Below are 18,638 nucleotides of genomic sequence, written 5' to 3' on the forward strand. Positions count from 1 at the left end.
GCTCTATACGTTTGGCGAACAGAACATTGATTTTGGAAATATATTTCCACAATTTGTAAACGTCTTTCCATGATCATTTGCCAATGCTCACTGATATGAAATGACAAAACAACATGTCATGAAAACAAAACAAATGACAGCTATCCCCATCGAAAGTTCTATCACTGTTAAAAAAAACAAAACACCCTTTACATTGCCTACAGCAAAGTAAATGTGTAATTTACGTGGTAATATTTCCGCAACCGTAATCTATAAACATTCAGTACAGTGTCAGCCTTATCAATGAGAGATTTGTGCCCGCAAGTATGGGATGAAGTTCCTCTTCGTACGAAAATGCGTGTTTTTAGCTGCCTGTGCGTGCAAGCAGGCCATGCTTGGGTGTGCATTGTTAGCAACATGTGTGTCGCTTGTGCGTGAAGAAGGGATACACGGGCGGAAGTTGGCCTCGAGGGGAGGGGGTAATGTATCTGCAGGAAATAGGACGAGCCAGTTGTTCCGAACGAACGTGGCACAACGCTGGGGGAAAAAAAACCCTCGTTTCGTGTCAGCGTTGCCACTTGAAATCATATTTTCATCGGCGTATAGAACGTTAGGTAAAAAGGGAAAATACCCTCTTGGTGCTTGTCAATGTGGCCGGACATTTTCTAGGGATATTCCTGTTATTTGACTTCCTAGGCATCCTATACTACTCCTATCCTATCATTTGTTCATTACGTGCCAAATATCATTGTGGATTATGTTTATAAATATGGTACGCTTTTTCAGTTGTGTGCTTGTATATGATGGCAGTATTCTTTTTTCAAAAAATATTCGTATATATGGACTAAACTCTTCAATTTTCATGAACAGGGTCCAAATTGTAGATTCTCCACAATATACAACTTTACATGCAACTTCTAGTGTGCGCGCAGCCGTCTTCGGAAGATGTTAATGATGCAATGTTTCATTGATTATACTCCCACAGAGTATTCTGGACATTTTTTTTAGGAGTTCTGGCTCTCCCAGGACTAAAACCCAGGGTTTCTAGCACACCGTGTCATAGCTATACCAATTCCAATACCGAACCAGCCGGGATTCCAATCACATTGGAATCCCGGCCTGATCATGGGTGTTCTTTGTAAGGGGGCATTTTCAAATATTTCCCCAGTGTGTGCTTCGTTTGATGAAGGTGATGTCCCAATTCAGGAACTATGACGAAATTCAGGAACCGATATTTTCACGTGCAATGTTCCCAACCCAGGAACCGTTGTGTGTTTCGTTTGATGAAGGTGATGTCCCAATTCAGGAACCGATATTTTCACGTGCAGTGTTCCCAATCGAGGAACCGCTGTGTGTTTCGTTTGATGAAGGTGATGTCCCAATTCAGGAACTATGATGAAATTCAGGAACCGATATTTTCACGTGCAATGTTCCCAATCCAGGAACTGTTGTGTGTTGCGTTTGATGAAGGTGATGTCCCAATTCAGGAACTATGACGAAATTCAGGAACCGATATTTTCACGTGCAATGTTCCCAACCCAGGAACCGTTTTGTGTTTCGTTTGATGATGGTGATGTCCCAATTCAGGAACTATGATGAAATTCAGGAACCGATATTTTCACGTGCAATGTTCCCAATCCAGGAACCGCTGTGTGTTTCGTTTGATGAAGGTAATGTCCCAATTCAGGAACTATGACGAAATTCAGGAACCGATATTTTCACGTGCAATGTTCCCAACCCAGGAACCGTTTTGTGTTTCGTTTGATGATGGTGATGTCCCAATTCAGGAACTATGATGAAATTCAGGAACCGATATTTTCACGTGCAATGTTCCCAACCCAGGAACCGTTTTGTGTTTCGTTTGATGATGGTGATGTCCCAATTCAGGAACTATGATGAAATTCAGGAACCGATATTTTCACGTGCAATGTTCCCAACCCAGGAACCGTTTTTTGTTTCGTTTGATGATGGTGATGTCCCAATTCAGGAACTATGATGAAATTCAGGAACCGATATTTTCACGTGCAATGTTCCCAACCCAGGAACTGCTGTGTGTTGCGTTTGATGAAGGTGATGTCCCAATTCAGGAACCGATATTTTCACGTGCAGTGTTCCCAATCGAGGAACCGCTGTGTGTTTCGTTTGATGAAGGTGATGTCCCAATTCAGGAACTATGATGAAATTCAGGAACCGATATTTTCACGTGCAATGTTCCCAATCCAGGAACTGTTGTGTGTTGCGTTTGATGAAGGTGATGTCCCAATTCAGGAACTATGACGAAATTCAGGAACCGATATTTTCACGTGCAATGTTCCCAACCCAGGAACCGTTTTGTGTTTCGTTTGATGATGGTGATGTCCCAATTCAGGAACTATGATGAAATTCAGGAACCGATATTTTCACGTGCAATGTTCCCAATCCAGGAACCGCTGTGTGTTTCGTTTGATGAAGGTAATGTCCCAATTCAGGAACTATGACGAAATTCAGGAACCGATATTTTCACGTGCAATGTTCCCAACCCAGGAACCGTTTTGTGTTTCGTTTGATGATGGTGATGTCCCAATTCAGGAACTATGATGAAATTCAGGAACCGATATTTTCACGTGCAATGTTCCCAACCCAGGAACCGTTTTGTGTTTCGTTTGATGATGGTGATGTCCCAATTCAGGAACTATGATGAAATTCAGGAACCGATATTTTCACGTGCAATGTTCCCAACCCAGGAACCGTTTTGTGTTTCGTTTGATGATGGTGATGTCCCAATTCAGGAACTATGATGAAATTCAGGAACCGATATTTTCACGTGCAATGTTCCCAACCCAGGAACCGTTTTGTGTTTCGTTTGATGATGGTGATGTCCCAATTCAGGAACTATGATGAAATTCAGGAACCGATATTTTCACGTGCAATGTTCCCAACCCAGGAACCGTTTTGTGTTTCGTTTGATGATGGTGATGTCCCAATTCAGGAACTATGATGAAATTCAGGAACCGATATTTTCACGTGCAATGTTCCCAACCCAGGAACCGTTTTGTGTTTCGTTTGATGATGGTGATGTCCCAATTCAGGAACTATGATGAAATTCAGGAACCGATATTTTCACGTGCAATGTTCCCAACCCAGGAACCGTTTTGTGTTTCGTTTGATGATGGTGATGTCCCAATTCAGGAACTATGATGAAATTCAGGAACCGATATTTTCACGTGCAATGTTCCCAACCCAGGAACCGTTTTTTGTTTCGTTTGATGATGGTGATGTCCCAATTCAGGAACTATGATGAAATTCAGGAACCGATATTTTCACGTGCAATGTTCCCAACCCAGGAACTGCTGTGTGTTGCGTTTGATGAAGGTAATGTCCCAATTCAGGAAATATGATGAAATTCAGGAACCGATATTTTCACGTGGAATGTTCCCAACGCAGGAACCGCTGCCGCGGGAGAAAAGGGGAGAAGTAAGGACTGGTTTTCGAGAGGCTCTTATCATTACTGCACCTTACCCTGAAATACTGCATACATACATACATACATCCATTAGCAGAGAAAGTACTGTGCTTACGGGGAGTAATTTCTTTCGTCTAATATATTTTGAGCGTGTTGCCGATCTTTTGCTTGTATGTTAGGTTAGCGGTTCTACAGGTGTGCGTAATGTGAACTATTTCAAACGCCAAATCATCCTTCCCCGAGGCAACTTGTAGGACGACCTGAATCGGGAATAAATCTTAAAAGTGGAAAAGGTTAACCTTGTTCTCAACATTTGGCACAACTTTTTTTAATTCTTTAAAATAGGCGCACACAGGAGATGCATTGCGTAGATTTTCAGCGTCGACCAGGACTCGAACCCGGGTCTCTGGCATACCGTGCCATTGCTCTACTACTGAGCTACCGAGCCAGCAACAGCGAATCCGGGCCGGCTCGGTAGCTCAGTGGTAGAGCAGTGGCACGGTATGCCAGACCCCCGGGTTTTCCTGAGAAATCTACGTAACTTTTTTTTACATTGGGAAATTTAGTTTATCATCAGGTCCCATTCATCTACAGCCGATGCGTAGGCCTACATGCAAATGGGAACGTAGCCGCAAGTGGTTCTTTCAAGCAATAGGCCTACAAATAAAGTATCGATATTTCTGATAAGTTAAAATACGAGGGTTATTGCCCTCCCGTGATGCAGTTCGGCCATTTTGGAACCGCCATGTTGTTGATATCAGTAGGACTGATAATTATGTTGACTTTGCTGATATTGGGTGAGCAACGTGCATGCCCGAGCGTACAGCGAACTTGCATCTGGCAATGCAGCTGCAGACAATCTTCGCCAGTATAATAGTGGCGGACTGACGACTGATGAGGGATTGGGTGTTTCTTTGTTAGGTGTGTGTTGAGTAGTGCTGTAGTCCAATTTTCGCAAGGTATACGCTAAGTTTCGTGAAATGTTAAATATAGACCATGTTTCTATTAACTTTGGATTATGTACCATGAAATACACGGATGAATTTTCAGGGTATGGCGATGATTAGATCCCGGATTTTTATGTAATGAAAGTACAAAATATGTACATAAATGTGTAACAATAATCTCAGTCGTTAGGGTCTGACTACTATGCGAGAGACCCGGGTTCGATCACAGGCAGAAGAGATCCTGGATTTTTTCAGTCTGTTCAAGCGGCTCCGGCGCCCAGCCAGCGTCGTATAAAGTGGGTACCTGGAGGAAACTGGGGGGTAAAGGCGCCCAGGGACGTGGTGCTGATCACATCACCCCCACCTTCGGCCGTGATGAACGTGTAGGGCCCAAACCCCACACCCCCTATACGCCTTCATGGCGTGGTGCATAGCACAGGGGAGCAGTTTACCTTTAAATATGTATTATCAAAAGGATATGTAGCTAAATGTGTAGTATGAAAGAAAATTTGTAATAATAGTAATCAAGTATCCAAGCAATTTCTATAATTCTGCTAGATTTTTTTTAACAACATAATTTTAAATTTCTATCCAATTTATAAACTCAAACAAGCACATCAACGTGTACATATTTAAGAAACCAATTTTGTCAACTATTAATTACTTTTCACATGGCAAATTATTGTAGGATATGTAAACATGTAAAAATGCTCTTTGTAACATTCGAAACAAATTGTAAAAAGAAAAGCATCTACAGGAAAACAATCGAATGAAAATACATAACTACTTTTGTACAAGGGAACAACAGATTGTGTACAGGAAAGTAGCTTTCTTGTCTACCGATTGCCAAGTGTCTGGGTGCTTTGCCTAAATCTAAAAGCGAGACGAAAATATGTAACTAGAAAGGGGGGGGGGAGAAACTCGAGCATCTTTCGATATTTTTTGGGTCTTGGACTTGGTATAGTGGAACCACGATCAAAACAACCTGCGCAGACCCGCGACTCCTGTGCACCGTACCCCCGCGAGTAGGGGAGGGGGTAAGTGGACCATGCTTCCTTATGGCCCGATGTGGAGGGAAGAAGGGAAAGCTGCGCGGGGACTTTTCGTCCCAAGGTTTCTTTCCTTGTGGTCGATCTATAGTCAATTTTAGATGACTGTTGGCACTATCTCATTGATTAGATAACCTATCACATGAGCTGCACATTTTCTTCATGTTTGAGATCGAAAATATAGGGAAAAGGATCAAGATAGAAAAAAATAAACCGAAATATGTTGTTTCATGTAAAGTAAATTGCAAATATGTAAAATATGTAATCCTGACAAATATGTAAAAAAAATATGTAACATAAAACTTATGCAAAATCATGTCAGTTATATAATTCGTTGACATTTTCCTGTTCAAGGTATGTATCTGGAAATGAGTAGAATATGTAATTACATACAAATTCGGGCTGTAGCGATGATATACTCATAATATGCATAAAAGAGGCATATTGCAATAGAGAAAGAATTTAGAAGTATATGAACGCGTATTGTGATGATTGCATTTAAACATAGGAGCTACAGTAGAGCATATTATATGATCTTGTTGAAATTGCTTTATGCATTATCTGCTTGTATACTGTTAACACTTTTAATAATACTGCTAATTCCACTGAATGTAAAAATCGTTGTAAAATACTTACGTAAAATAACAACAAAAAAAAAAGCAACAATTCTCTTTTCTTTCGTTTTCTCCATGTTTGAAATACAACAGAACTCAATTGTCGCGTTTAACGATAAGAATATTTTGTTTGCCGTCAATTGTTTCCGAAAGAATAACATTTTTATGGAGATTTCACACTGAAGCGACACACGACACGTGTCGCTTAAGGATTATAAGCTCACTGAAGTAATTTCTTACTCCAACGAGTGAGATTAACCAGAGGGTATGCAGTATATACTCCCGTATACCCTCAGCTACAGCCCTGGTATCTACAGGTCTTTGGGGATGGTCACACTCTGTGGCGAACTTACGGTGCTTATACACGGAATTTCAAGATAAAAGCAGACGTGTTGTTGTTTGAGATTGCGTGTACCAAGGTTCTCGATAAGCCAGAAGTCCTGGGAAAGCTGAGATTTTCCTTTAAAAAATAGTGGGAAATTTCCGGGAACATGTGATTAATATGTATATTTTTGCAAATCCCGATTTGGTGCAATAGTACGAAAAATAAATACTTAAAGATTAGGGCTACGGTTCCCAAACATTTTCGTTTCAAGTGTTTGAAGACATTTGCGCGACGCTCCAGTTAGAATGTAGGCCTGTTTAACACTTGCAACGCCCAGTTAGTGTGATGTTAGGTTGCTTGCCTGAAGTTAGAAAATACGCATATTTCAAATTCAGAAACATTTTGGGTGGAACAATCATATAATTTCAATGAAAATATTGGAAAATTTCGCGGCCCCCCTGTAAGCCCAGGGTGCCGCGACGCATACTTTGCGAATCACTGCTCTAACTGATACCGATGGTTGAAAATTGTAACCAATAAATGTTTTTCAAAATAGTTATTAACATTAGTGGGTGAGTATTCCAATCCAATTATAAGCATTAATTTACCACAATTTTGATGTAAAATATTAAAAACATTGATGTTAAAAATTAAAATGCTTGTTAAAGAATCATATAAAAATCACACAATATTGGTACAAAATCATATAAAAATCACAATATTGGTACAAAATCATATAAAAATCACACAATATTGGTACAAAATCATATAAAAATCACACAATAGTGGTACAAAATCAATGGGAACTTAAGTTTTGCATAACCTCCAGGATAAATGTACTCCACGCAAGTGTCGTGTGGCATAGTTGCGAACCCCGTGAAAGATCGAAAACCGAAAAAGTATCGACTGGTATCTGTAAATAATATCCAACCGATACTTTCCGATACCGATACATAGGCAGGGTGAGGGGAGGCGGTGAAGAAACGAATACAACACCCCGTACAGTTTAGTGGCTTGCATACGTTATTTAACTATTCATAGCCGAGATTTCAAAGAGAAATCGTGAGGCAATGCAGGGGAAAGCCACCGTGCTAAAATAGATCTGAGAAGAATTGTCAGGAATTGCCCAAATGAGGGAAAGTTGGGAAGACCTATTTTGGATAAGTTAGCATTTAAAATAAACATAATGCAACATATTTTCTTTGCCTGCGCCCTTGTATATCTTTGGGAAAAAAAAAAAACTAGCATCAATGATTTACCCTATTTGCGGGCGTATTTTTTCCTTTAAAAATAGTTCTGAAAAACAGGGTGTGATACTCAGTTTCTGATGGCCTTCATTCTGGAAATTTTCTCTGTTCTGAGTTAGATGATTTCCTTGCGGCGTGTGATTAAAATGTATTCTTTCCTCGTTAAATTAGGTTAAGTTATTTGTTGAAAGTAGACCAACATGTTACTTTATATATTTGAAAACTGTAAATTAATTTTAAGTGCAGTGAGAAATCTTTTTCCTCAAAAATATATACAAAAAAGGGCGTCTTATATATTCTTATACGCCGGCAAATATTTGAGATATTGTACTTTGCGTTTCTAACACTTTTGGCTAGATGAGGATGAATGATAACATGAAATGGATGAAGGTACAAACACTTATGGACAGCACACTACTCCCATAGAGGATTACAGTGGCCATAGATCCAAACGCCAGAGTCTCATTAGTCCGCAGTCCAAGGTGTACTACGTGGAAGTGAGGTGGTATTTGGGTGTCTTCAGAAAGATCTGTCACACCACGAAAAAAACTATAGACAAAAGTTTGAAAAGATAAATAACTAGAACATTGGAACTGGAGTGCAAGGATTGCGAAGCAACAAGTTTTAGTCCATTTTATGCTAATCTGTACCGGTTTACAGTGTGATTCGAAACACTGCGGAGTCTGTTCTGGCGTTGTTTTGCCACGAATTTAACTATATCTCAGAAGTCACGTGTTTTTGTTCACATAAACTTCGTTCTTTCAGTGTATGGAGAATGCATATTTTCTTGCAAGTGATTGGGAAATCGCTGTGACGTTGAGGGATACTTGTGTATGTGCACAAAGGTCTTTCATTTCGAGACATAGAGGCAGGTTTCACTCCGAAGTAGTGTATAAGACCCCTATACATTGGTCTATGGTTGTACCCAGTGTGCGAATTAAAGGTGAGGAATGCCGGGATTTCCCCCTCACAAAATATTTTATCCCCAGCAAAGTAAAATTATGCCAGCGATGTTATTATCCCCCTTAAAGAAAATTGAAAGCATATAGTGTACCTTCTCAACTTTGTATGCCCAGTCTTCAAAGATTTCCTTGCCGAAAAGTATGCAGCCTTGTGGATTAAAGAATCAACTGATCAATCTCACGAGCCGGACAACAGGCTCTTTTTCATTCCGCTTAGCAATGATATTTTACATGTATTTAAGTCAGGCACGTATCCAAGGTTTTTTTTAGGGGGCTCCATCCCCCCTCCTTGAAAGTTTTCTGTAGTCGTCTTGAATAATGTGACAATAAAATAAATAATTATCAAGGCAAGACGAAGAATGTCAGGTGGGAATCAGGGGGCTTGAGCCCCCCCCCCTCCTTTCAGGAAAATTTTCAGTTTACTCTAGATAAAATTAGGGTTTTCGCTTCTTGAATAATGTGACGATAATTTGAGAGAAATAATTATAGAGACAAGACGGAGAATGTTCTATAACCCTGTTATTGTTAATAGCTTGTCTCGTATCCAAGGTGGAGATCATGTCGCTCGAGCTCCCCCCCCCCCCATGAAATTTTTCAGATTACACTAGATAAAATTAGGTTCTGTAAATTAGAGGGACCTTAAGTTTTGAATTTGGCAATAGAAATGTGGTAAAGTTTTCGATGATACTAGTTCGATAGCCCTCTTTGTGTACGAGTTTGTGTTTCTTAGAATGTAAATATACCGTTTGTAAATTGCGTGTAAATGTTAACATAAGATTTAATGGCCCAAGTTAGAAATAATGTTCTAAATTATTAGAACCGCAAGGCAATAGTTTACTCTCTGGAAACACATTTACATTCCCAGAAGAACCTATCTGCTCATTTTCAGATAATTTTCTCAGTTGACATACCCCAGGAGCGGCTCGGACAACTGGCCGGAACGTCGTCTACCTTGATTAGCGCCAAAACCTTATTTCTGTTTACATAACCGTGGCTGTTTGTTTTTAAATCCATATGCCCTAAAAGGCTAATCGGGACTGGACCTACAGTTTAAAGTGATACCGAAATCACTATGTACCTCCACCGGTTGCGTGGCTATTTGTTTTATAAAGAGTTCTATTTATTGTTGACAAGGATTAATTGAAGTTACTGTTGCATAACATAATGCGTATATTGCAAAATCATGTGGAAATTTAAGCTGAGATTTTTTAATTTTTTATGTAGGTATAAACACATGCCCACAATAAACGTGTTCTTTAACAGTAACACTGTAAATAAAGCTATTTTTTTCGTTATTAAAACTAAATATATACCATGGTCATGCTTTTTTATTGGAGGAAGAGGGAAAGTTGGGGGACCAGGGTGGAAAGTAGGGGCGCCAAAAATCCACCTCGCCCGGGTGAAAATTTTGTCTTGAGCCGGCCCTGACATATCCAAAGAATTTGTCAATAAGAATCGTTTAACTTGGGCATCCTGAAAATAAACTCGTTACGCTAAAACTGATCATGAAGTGTCTACAATGATAACGTGGCGGAAACGGTGTCGTACTACTAAACCTTATTATTCTGATGACAGAAAGAAATGAGGACATTTCCCACGAGGGACAAACCGCCGATGATGTCTTGACTCTGTCAAAGGCCATTGTGTAGCCTCGTCCAGCCATAATTACGTTTGATGGATCCGTATTGGGGGGGGGGGTTTCGTCTGGACCACGTGTTCGCTTTCTTCAGATCAATTAAGCAATACCGAAAGAGAATGCTCGCGGGTAAATGGTGTGAGATTTCCGGCGCGTTATGAATGAGAGTTTCAGGCATGTTTCTTAACTTGCATTGCAGTTTACGTGTTTTTACTAACCGGTAACTTTCGTCCCGTTTTCTTCTACAACTACACGAACAGGGAACGTGCTATTGATTGTAACGTGAATTCGTAGCCGGGTGGGGAAGCATTGCTCCCGCTGACCAATCATGGCGTGTGCGCGAGACGTCTTGCCAATAGGTGGCACCACGGTTTGTGACGTAAACACGATGACGACGTCCATGGGGATCGTACACGATGACGTTGTCTCTGATCTGCATGAAAGGAGCTCGTGAGTAGATGAAGTCTGTGAACCACCATATTGATACGAAAATTGTGGGTCCAAATTACTACGTGGTGAACCCATTCATGCGAGTCTGCGATGGCTAGGTGCCTGTGCCGTGGAACTTGTAACGAGTGAGACGAAACAGAAGAACGGCGTCTCATGTTTGTGGAAAGGCAGCCTCTCTTCCCATGGGGTGCGAGCGTGTGCATGTGCAGTGTGTCGACGTGGTTCAAGACAAGCGGTCATTGAGATAGGACGACGCCCATGCATATTTCCCATTTGCCTATTCATGGTAAGCACAGCTACGTAGCGTAAGCACACGTTTACGTGCGTGGAGAAGCGTCCATACGCTATTTTTCCAACGCATGCCATGTTGTGCTGAATTAGCGTACGTTACCGGGTCCTGTGTACCCCCACCTCGCATCCAGTCCTGCAACTTTGAAAGTGCAAGCCGTTTCATGTAAGCGTATGCTACATAATAGTGGTCCCGGGACCAACTGGTACTTGTAGAACAAGCATTCCCGATCTTGAAGTAGGGACTTCGGTGGCAAAGAGCCGGGTGCACTTGGTCTGACCATAAACGCCCTTGTGTGTTAGTGTCAGTAGTAGTAAACGACGCTTGTCCTCGCCGTCGTCTAGGGCTCATTTGGAAAGGTTCCAGGTTCGAACAGAAAAGGATTCGATACCTCTGAAAGGTAAACAGCACCGACCGCGGTGGATATTTTTTCATCCTCAAGTTACCATAGATTTTCCACCCTTTCGAAATGGAGGAGTTCATAGTATTTTAAACAGGGTTGATTGTAGGTGGGGTACGACTCGTATTAAAGTAGCAGATCCGATCCTATGAACAGTGACTTTGGAGACAAATGTAGTATTATATTAAATGCTTTATATCAGGAGTTTATAATCTTCCTAATGTATTAGAGCTTGCAAAATTCTGCTTCAAAATATTGTATTATTAAATATGGTACATGCTTACAAAATCTTGTGTTGGAGATTAGCGTTTAAATCCCACGTTGATCAGTTTTAATTCAACTAAAACGATTTTTCTATTTTCTCATACTGCTGGTATATATATAGCCATGAAAATTAGTTTGATTCATTTAAAAATAAAATTTCCGTGACTTTTTCTATAGTGAACGTTTGAGCAAGTTTACATTGTAGAGACTATTTTGATCACTGAAATCTTGAAGCTACGCACGATTTATACCCAAATTTAATATCTTAAAATTATAGCCCATTAGAGAAAAAACACTCAACTTTGGGTTTCCGGGTGGTAATTTTATAATATACATGTTACCTGTTATAGATCATATAAATAAATAAATGCATACATACTTATTGCAGAAACATTCTTCTCACTTGTTTACATGTTTTACCAAATGGCAATTTGTCAACGGTTGCCTAGGTAACGAGAGTAGCCTCACCATCCTTGAAAAAGTATATGAGTAGGTTAGGCTGGTTCGTTTAGGTTGCTTTGGCAACTCTACAGTTAAAACATACAAATACTTCCATAGCTGCTTCTCATAATAAAAATCACGCACATGACCTTCTTTCTGATGTTTTCCCTATCCTACTAGTTAGTTTTTGATAAGTACACCTTCTTACCTGCCCTGTACCCTTTCTTTTTTTGTGCAGTGAGGTACTCCAAATCACTGTACATGAAATAATACAGTTAATGTGGTGACATTTTGTGTTGTGACTGGCTGTATAAGGTTGTGTATATCTTGTTAGCATTGAAAAGTTCTGGGATAATCAGACAAAATGTTGCCCCCGACACCCCCCCCCCCAAAAAAAAACAAACTAGCATTAACAGTTACTGTATTGTTTTTTAATATCCAACAGTATTTATGTGAATTGTTAAGAACATCAATGTGCGAATGACTGTAGAATCTCCACTCAAAAGCTTGCTTTTCTCCCACGCAAAATTCTCCAATGTTCATTTGAGATTATTACTATTGTGAGGATGTTAAATGTAGCTCATAATAAATTGTCAAATATCATCCTTTTTTCTGTTAACATTGTTCTCCCTCTTTCGGTTATCGCAAGGATGAGTGCAGCCGATTGGTTGATTGTATGGTGGCCATTAACCCACTGTACACCTTCGAGAATTATGTTGAATTCTTGACTAATCAACAGATTTTGATGTTTTACATTATACAAAATTTGTTCCAGCATGTGGAAAATACAAATAACATAGATATTTGATTCCAAAGTATGGCCCGTGTGAGTAAAAACCTGCCACCTGGGAGTACTTTTGAGGCCTTTTATTAGTAAAAACTGTTTGTATGCACACTAAAATGGCGAAAGAACACGTTAAAAATTACTATTGCCTCCTAACCTAACAACGTAAAGCTACTGTTGTGGAATGCCATGTTGGGTGCTATATTCACTTGCACGAAGCTTTCGGCTATTCTGCTTCGTGGTAAGGTAACATATGTACTTTACCTCATATTTCCATGCACTAAAACAACTGGAAACAACATAATATCCATAAACCATGCAAAATATTTCATTTCCTTGATGGGAAATTAAGAAAGTTTAAAGAATATATCAAAGAAAAAACATCAAAGTTTTATGATTACTGAAGATATTGAGTGAAGGAGGGAATATCTTGTTTTGCTATAATAAATATGCACGAGTCACACACACGTTGTTTTTTATAGCCTTTATGTAGGGTAATAATTAACATAAAGAGGTGCTTGTATATTCCAGATGAGAACAAATGCATATACTGAAGACGACTTCAAGGACATTTCGACAAAACTGACCCCCCCCCTCCCCTTTCCACATGCTCCTGAAGCATGACATCTTCAATATGTCTACCAGTTTACTATGGTGCAAGCTTAGTTGCAATAATGACAGTATGGCAGGGGCACACAAAAAAAAGTAATAAAAAAAAATATATATTGAGATTTCATGTGCATACCTGTCAAGCTCGTAGTGGCCAGTGTGTAATCTTAACCTGAAACTCTTCAATTTAAATCCTCAAGTATAGTAAAATGAACTTCAAACTGGCAAAAGATTGTACTAAAAGGTATGAATAGACCATGAAAATTGGAATTATGCTATTTTGAGCTATAGATGCCACACTGCTTTCAATCACATGTATGGTAATCTTCAACATAGGATTGTTGAATTAAAAAAGAAGAAGAAATACAGAAAGATACTTGAATATTCATTTTGGAAGAGTGGCAAAAATTCGTGAAATAACATAGATATTAACATGCTCCAAGGCACTTTATGGTACTAAATATAGGGTGGGATGAATGCATCTTTCCCCAAAGCAATAAGCAATGTACATTTTTGGGAGAGGGACTTTATTCTACCCTGTACAGTGCTGTTGACCCCACAAGAATGTGGTAACCCTTATCACACCCTTATGATGTCATTGGTTACTGTAAATTTACATTTTTAAGTTATTTAATGTGTTTGCACTGAATGATATTTCAGTTTAAATAGAACAGAAAATCTTGCAGGATATAAGAAATTTGATGAATACTGGTCACACTTTGAGGCTAAACTTGTGTTTTCTGCATCTTGAAATTAATTTTGTATGAAATATTGAAATCTCTTGATTAAATAAAGAGGGAGTAGTCTTGTTACCAGCCTTGCAATAACTCAAAGTACCCATTTCTTACAGTAAGCATACTACATGGTAGCAAAAGAGTAGTAGCCTGAGTCAGTGGTATATGCTACCCCCTACCGAAAAGTAATAACAATAGAGGAACAATATAATAATATCACACACATGTACCGGTTTTAGTATATTACCTTTCGGAAGGGCTAGTCTGCTGAATCTTGCAGTGAAGTTATGTCGCACATCCTCCAGGCTCTTGACAGAATGCACACGATCGTGTACCCATACACTTGGAATCAGCCTCTCTTCCAAACTGTAGGTGCTCGTGTCTGTCATCTGAAATAAAAAATTAAAACAATATTTACAGTGTGTGTGTGTTTGATATTATTATATTGTTCCTCTATTGTTCTTATTACTTGTTTGTAGGGGGTGACAAGACTTTGAGACCACCCTGTAGGTGTAATATTGTCTTGTATATTTTTTGTGGTATTTCTCATTTGCCTAGTGGTTTTAATTATGTCCTTTCTTTTGTTCCAGCTCAAATAACAGAATAGTGGTAGCAAACATTCCTACACACATAAGGTTTGAAGATCTTGAACCTCTCCTTGCACCATTCGGACCAGTACAAAATTGTGAGAAGCTAAACTCTCGGGATGGCTCCACGCAAGCAGTGCAAGTTAGTTACGAAACTCAGGAACAAGCACAACAGTAAGCAACATTTCTTTTCTCGTAGTTTTTTTATTGGAGTGGGACAAGAATGACAAATGATATGCAAGGGGAGGGAAGTTCCATGAATAGTGATGCCAAAATTTCAAATTCTCAGCTGTACGTAGCTTATTATGACTGACTTAAGACTGTGTGTTTGTATGACACTATCTTACATGTATTTGTATAAATTTTTCATGCTGCTGTAGTATAGAAAAATTCCAAAGTAAATATTACATCCTGTAATTAGGAAACTTTTACTCTTCAGTTGCTTGCATGTTAGTTTTCTCAAATGTAGCATTTAAGTGAAGGTGTGTTTTCTGAGTTTTATAAGTGTATTTTTGTATGAATATACGGGCTGCTTCAAAATGATGTGAATGATTTCAACTCCTTATATTTTTTTTATTTTTCGTCCAAATTGCTTTAAATTTTACATGTAATTCCTAAAACTGTCGAAGTTTTTTTGATAAAATTTTGAACACTGTATCTCACAAATGTTCTATGTGAGCCCATTTTGTTACCCTGCTACATCAATTTGGTAATCCAATTCTGCCCAGACCCGCTTCAACATGTCTGCATCAACAGTTTGCACTGCAGCAGTAATGCGCTCTTTCAGTTCATTGACATCTGCGTGGGTAGAGGAGGTTTGTACACGATGTCTTTTAGATGTCCCCACAGAAAAGAATCACAGGGGGTTAAATTCGGGGATCTTGGTGGCCAACGTAGTAACTGTTGATCATTTTGAGTAGATCGCCCAATCCAGCGGTCTGGCAGTCGGTTACTAAGCTAATTTGTAGGAATATTTGTCCAGTCACAGTTTCTTCATGAAAGAAGTATGGACCGTACACTTTGGTAGATGAAATGGCTCAAAACACATGCGTCTTCGGTGAATCACACACAACTTCAACGATTTGACGAGGATTCTCAGTCCCCCAGTTCCTGTCACATGGAATGTAGCCTCATCACTAAGACAAAGTTTGTCAATAAAATAATCATGACCACTGCATAACTCTAGAAATGACTCCTAAAAATTGTTGCAGGACGTGTGATCATTAGGTGTTAAATGTTGTAACAACTGCACTGGATAGGGATACATCTTTAAATGCCTACGCACTATGCGCCAAACAGTTGCTCGAGGCATTGTTAGCTCTTGACCCACTTTCCTTGTAGACTTTTGGGGGCTGCGTTGAAAACTAGCTCAATCTCTCGATATCTGCCTCAGGCATGGACGGTCTACCGGACGATTTTCCTTTGCAAATCCATCCCGTTGTCTTGAATCTATCATACCAAATACATATGGAGTTCTTGAATGGTGGTTCTGTACGAAACTCATGCTGAACACTAACAACAGACCGACAAACGTGAAATTGTAGGACGCAAAAAGCTTTCTCTGCACCACAGGCAGCCATCTTGGAACTTATCACCCTGCCACCTAGTGGAGAAATTTGGAACTACTATGACCATTGCAAACAAAACTCGAGGATATGGTTGAAAGTATTTACATAGAACTTTAATTGTTGATAAAGTTTTATCGCTCCTGGGACGGTTTCTTATCATTCAAATCATTTTGAAGCATGCTGTATTTGAATAATTAGAGCATAGGTTTTTATACCCAGTGGAGGCACATAGTAGTTCAGATTCCACTTTAAACTGTACGTCCAGTCCCTATTAGTCTTTCTGTGCATAAAGTGGACATAAAAACCTCACACAACATACGTTTTGAAAACATAATTGAGTAATATACATGTTGGTATAACTTATAACATGAGAACTATCATATGATTTGTTTAAAGAATACATAAGGTTTTAAACTGTTTAGTCTGTGACTGGGATTGCCCACAACGAATACTTTCTCCAAAAAATTATGGTAATCTAGAATTAAAGCACAAAAATTACACTTCAAATACTGCCTGCCATACCAGGTTTGCTACGTGTCTGGAAAGCAGGAAATTTGGCTCGTCAGAAATTTTTGCAGTTTTTCTGTAATTTACATGCATTTTGGAGTTTGCAAGAGAAAAAGTTGCGAAATGAACAAGCAGTTCACTACCGCTTCTAGATTCGGTTCTTGTGATTCCACTCCCAAAAAAGATTAAGTTTAGAAACTTTTTTGTTTTGTTCTTATGATTATCAGTCTTGTGGGAAATTATGGTTCCTTGGAATTTCTGTAACACATTTTTACTTTCATAGTACAATACTAGATATTTAAGGGAATATTAAAGTAAAACTTCCTGTCCAGATATCTGATTGATAACCAAAGTACATTGACAATATGATTATCAGAATGTTTGGTGAAGATGAGGTTATCGTCTATGATTTTATAGATCTTAGTCTTGTTGGCATTTCCTATAGAATTCCTGTATGCAACAAAAAATTCTCCAGATGCTGTGTTCTTAAAAATGTAAGCAAAAAAGCAGCATTTTTTACGACAGTATAACTCTGCCAGAAAATAAAATATTGTGTATAAACTTTTCTGTTTTTATATTGTGGAGATCTGTTACGGTGAAATAATGTACCTCTATTACCTTAGCCTGAAGGCTAGATGCACGTGATTGTAGCACCCAATACATTTAATGTAGATTGTAATTTTACATTTTACTCTTGGAATTAATTAACTGATTATATATTTAATTGAAAAACAAGGCTCAAAAACAAAAATCATGATGATAAACATGTCTGGAAAGATTTAATTTTTGGACTGGAAAACCTGGGAATCTCAGAATTCATAATCTAAAAATCGTAGCCACCCTGCATACTGTGCAGAAACACCTGCTGATTCTGGAAATAGCTACTACAGGTCTGTAGTTCAGTTGTGTTCCTAGCAGAATTTTTGAGAACCACTAGAATTGGGAGGCGGTTTCATGAGAATGAAAGAAAAGACCAAAGAGTACAGTGACCATTTTAACATATGTACTTTTTTTATATATAAAAAAATAGTTTTCAGCCACATAGAAATCTGGGTATTGGTAATGAGCTAGTGTGCACCATGCGGAGAACAATATTGAACTCCATATATGCACAGAAAGTGAGTACTAGTTTGTGGTGCAAGGGCAGCTAAATATTTCTTGATGCACATAACCAGCAATTAATACATGATGCTGTACAGAGCAACCAAAATACAAGCATTTCCTTTCATATTGGAGCTCTTGGATGATCAGAAATGCCTAGCAGTTTCAATATCAGGAATGGAACGTGCTGCATATGGAACTCCTGCTTCGTAGTTTTAGGGTACCCTCAATCACACCTGTGTAATGCAGAACTTGTCAGTGCGACATTTCAAACACTGGGCGCTGCAAAGAATTAACTCTTGCAAATGGACCAAAGTTGTGAGTGTGTAATTGAATGTGCTTTTTCAATGTACGAGGTGTACACCAAAAGTACGTGCCGTTTCGTTCTAATTTTCAAGAAAAATGAAATACAATGAAATAACCTGTGTTTATTTTTCAACAAACTCTCCCTCTTTATTGATACATAATTGCCATCGCTCAGTCCATTTTGTGTAGCATGTGGCATAGTCATATTTGGAGGTATGTTTTAGATACTGGAAAACAGCACTTCCCAGGGATGATCTATTGGCAAAATGGCGTCCACGAAGAGAATTCTTGAGGTTTGGGAACAACCAGAAGTCACTCGGGGCTAAATCTGGTGAGTATGGTGGATGTGTCAGAAGTTCAATACCGTGGTCAGCCAAGAATGAGGTCACAACATTAG

At 39.0% G+C, this 18,638-nt stretch overlaps 1 protein-coding gene across 3 annotated transcripts in view; it reads left to right on the forward strand.

Annotated features, from left to right (window-relative positions):
- The window catches only part of Imp (IGF-II mRNA-binding protein), a 256,323-nt gene that overhangs the window by 189,337 nt on the left and 48,348 nt on the right, over window positions 1-18,638 (forward strand). For all 3 annotated transcript variants that reach the window (XM_083114768.1, XM_083114769.1, XM_083114770.1), the window contains one exon: window positions 14,763-14,933. In XM_083114768.1, coding sequence (XP_082970894.1) covers window positions 14,763-14,933 — 171 coding nt within the window. The remainder of the gene's footprint in view (window positions 1-14,762; window positions 14,934-18,638) is intronic.

This window comes from Lepisma saccharinum, chromosome 29, assembly GCF_977018435.1.
Source record: "Lepisma saccharinum chromosome 29, izLepSacc3.1, whole genome shotgun sequence".
NCBI lineage: Eukaryota > Metazoa > Arthropoda > Insecta > Zygentoma > Lepismatidae > Lepisma > Lepisma saccharinum.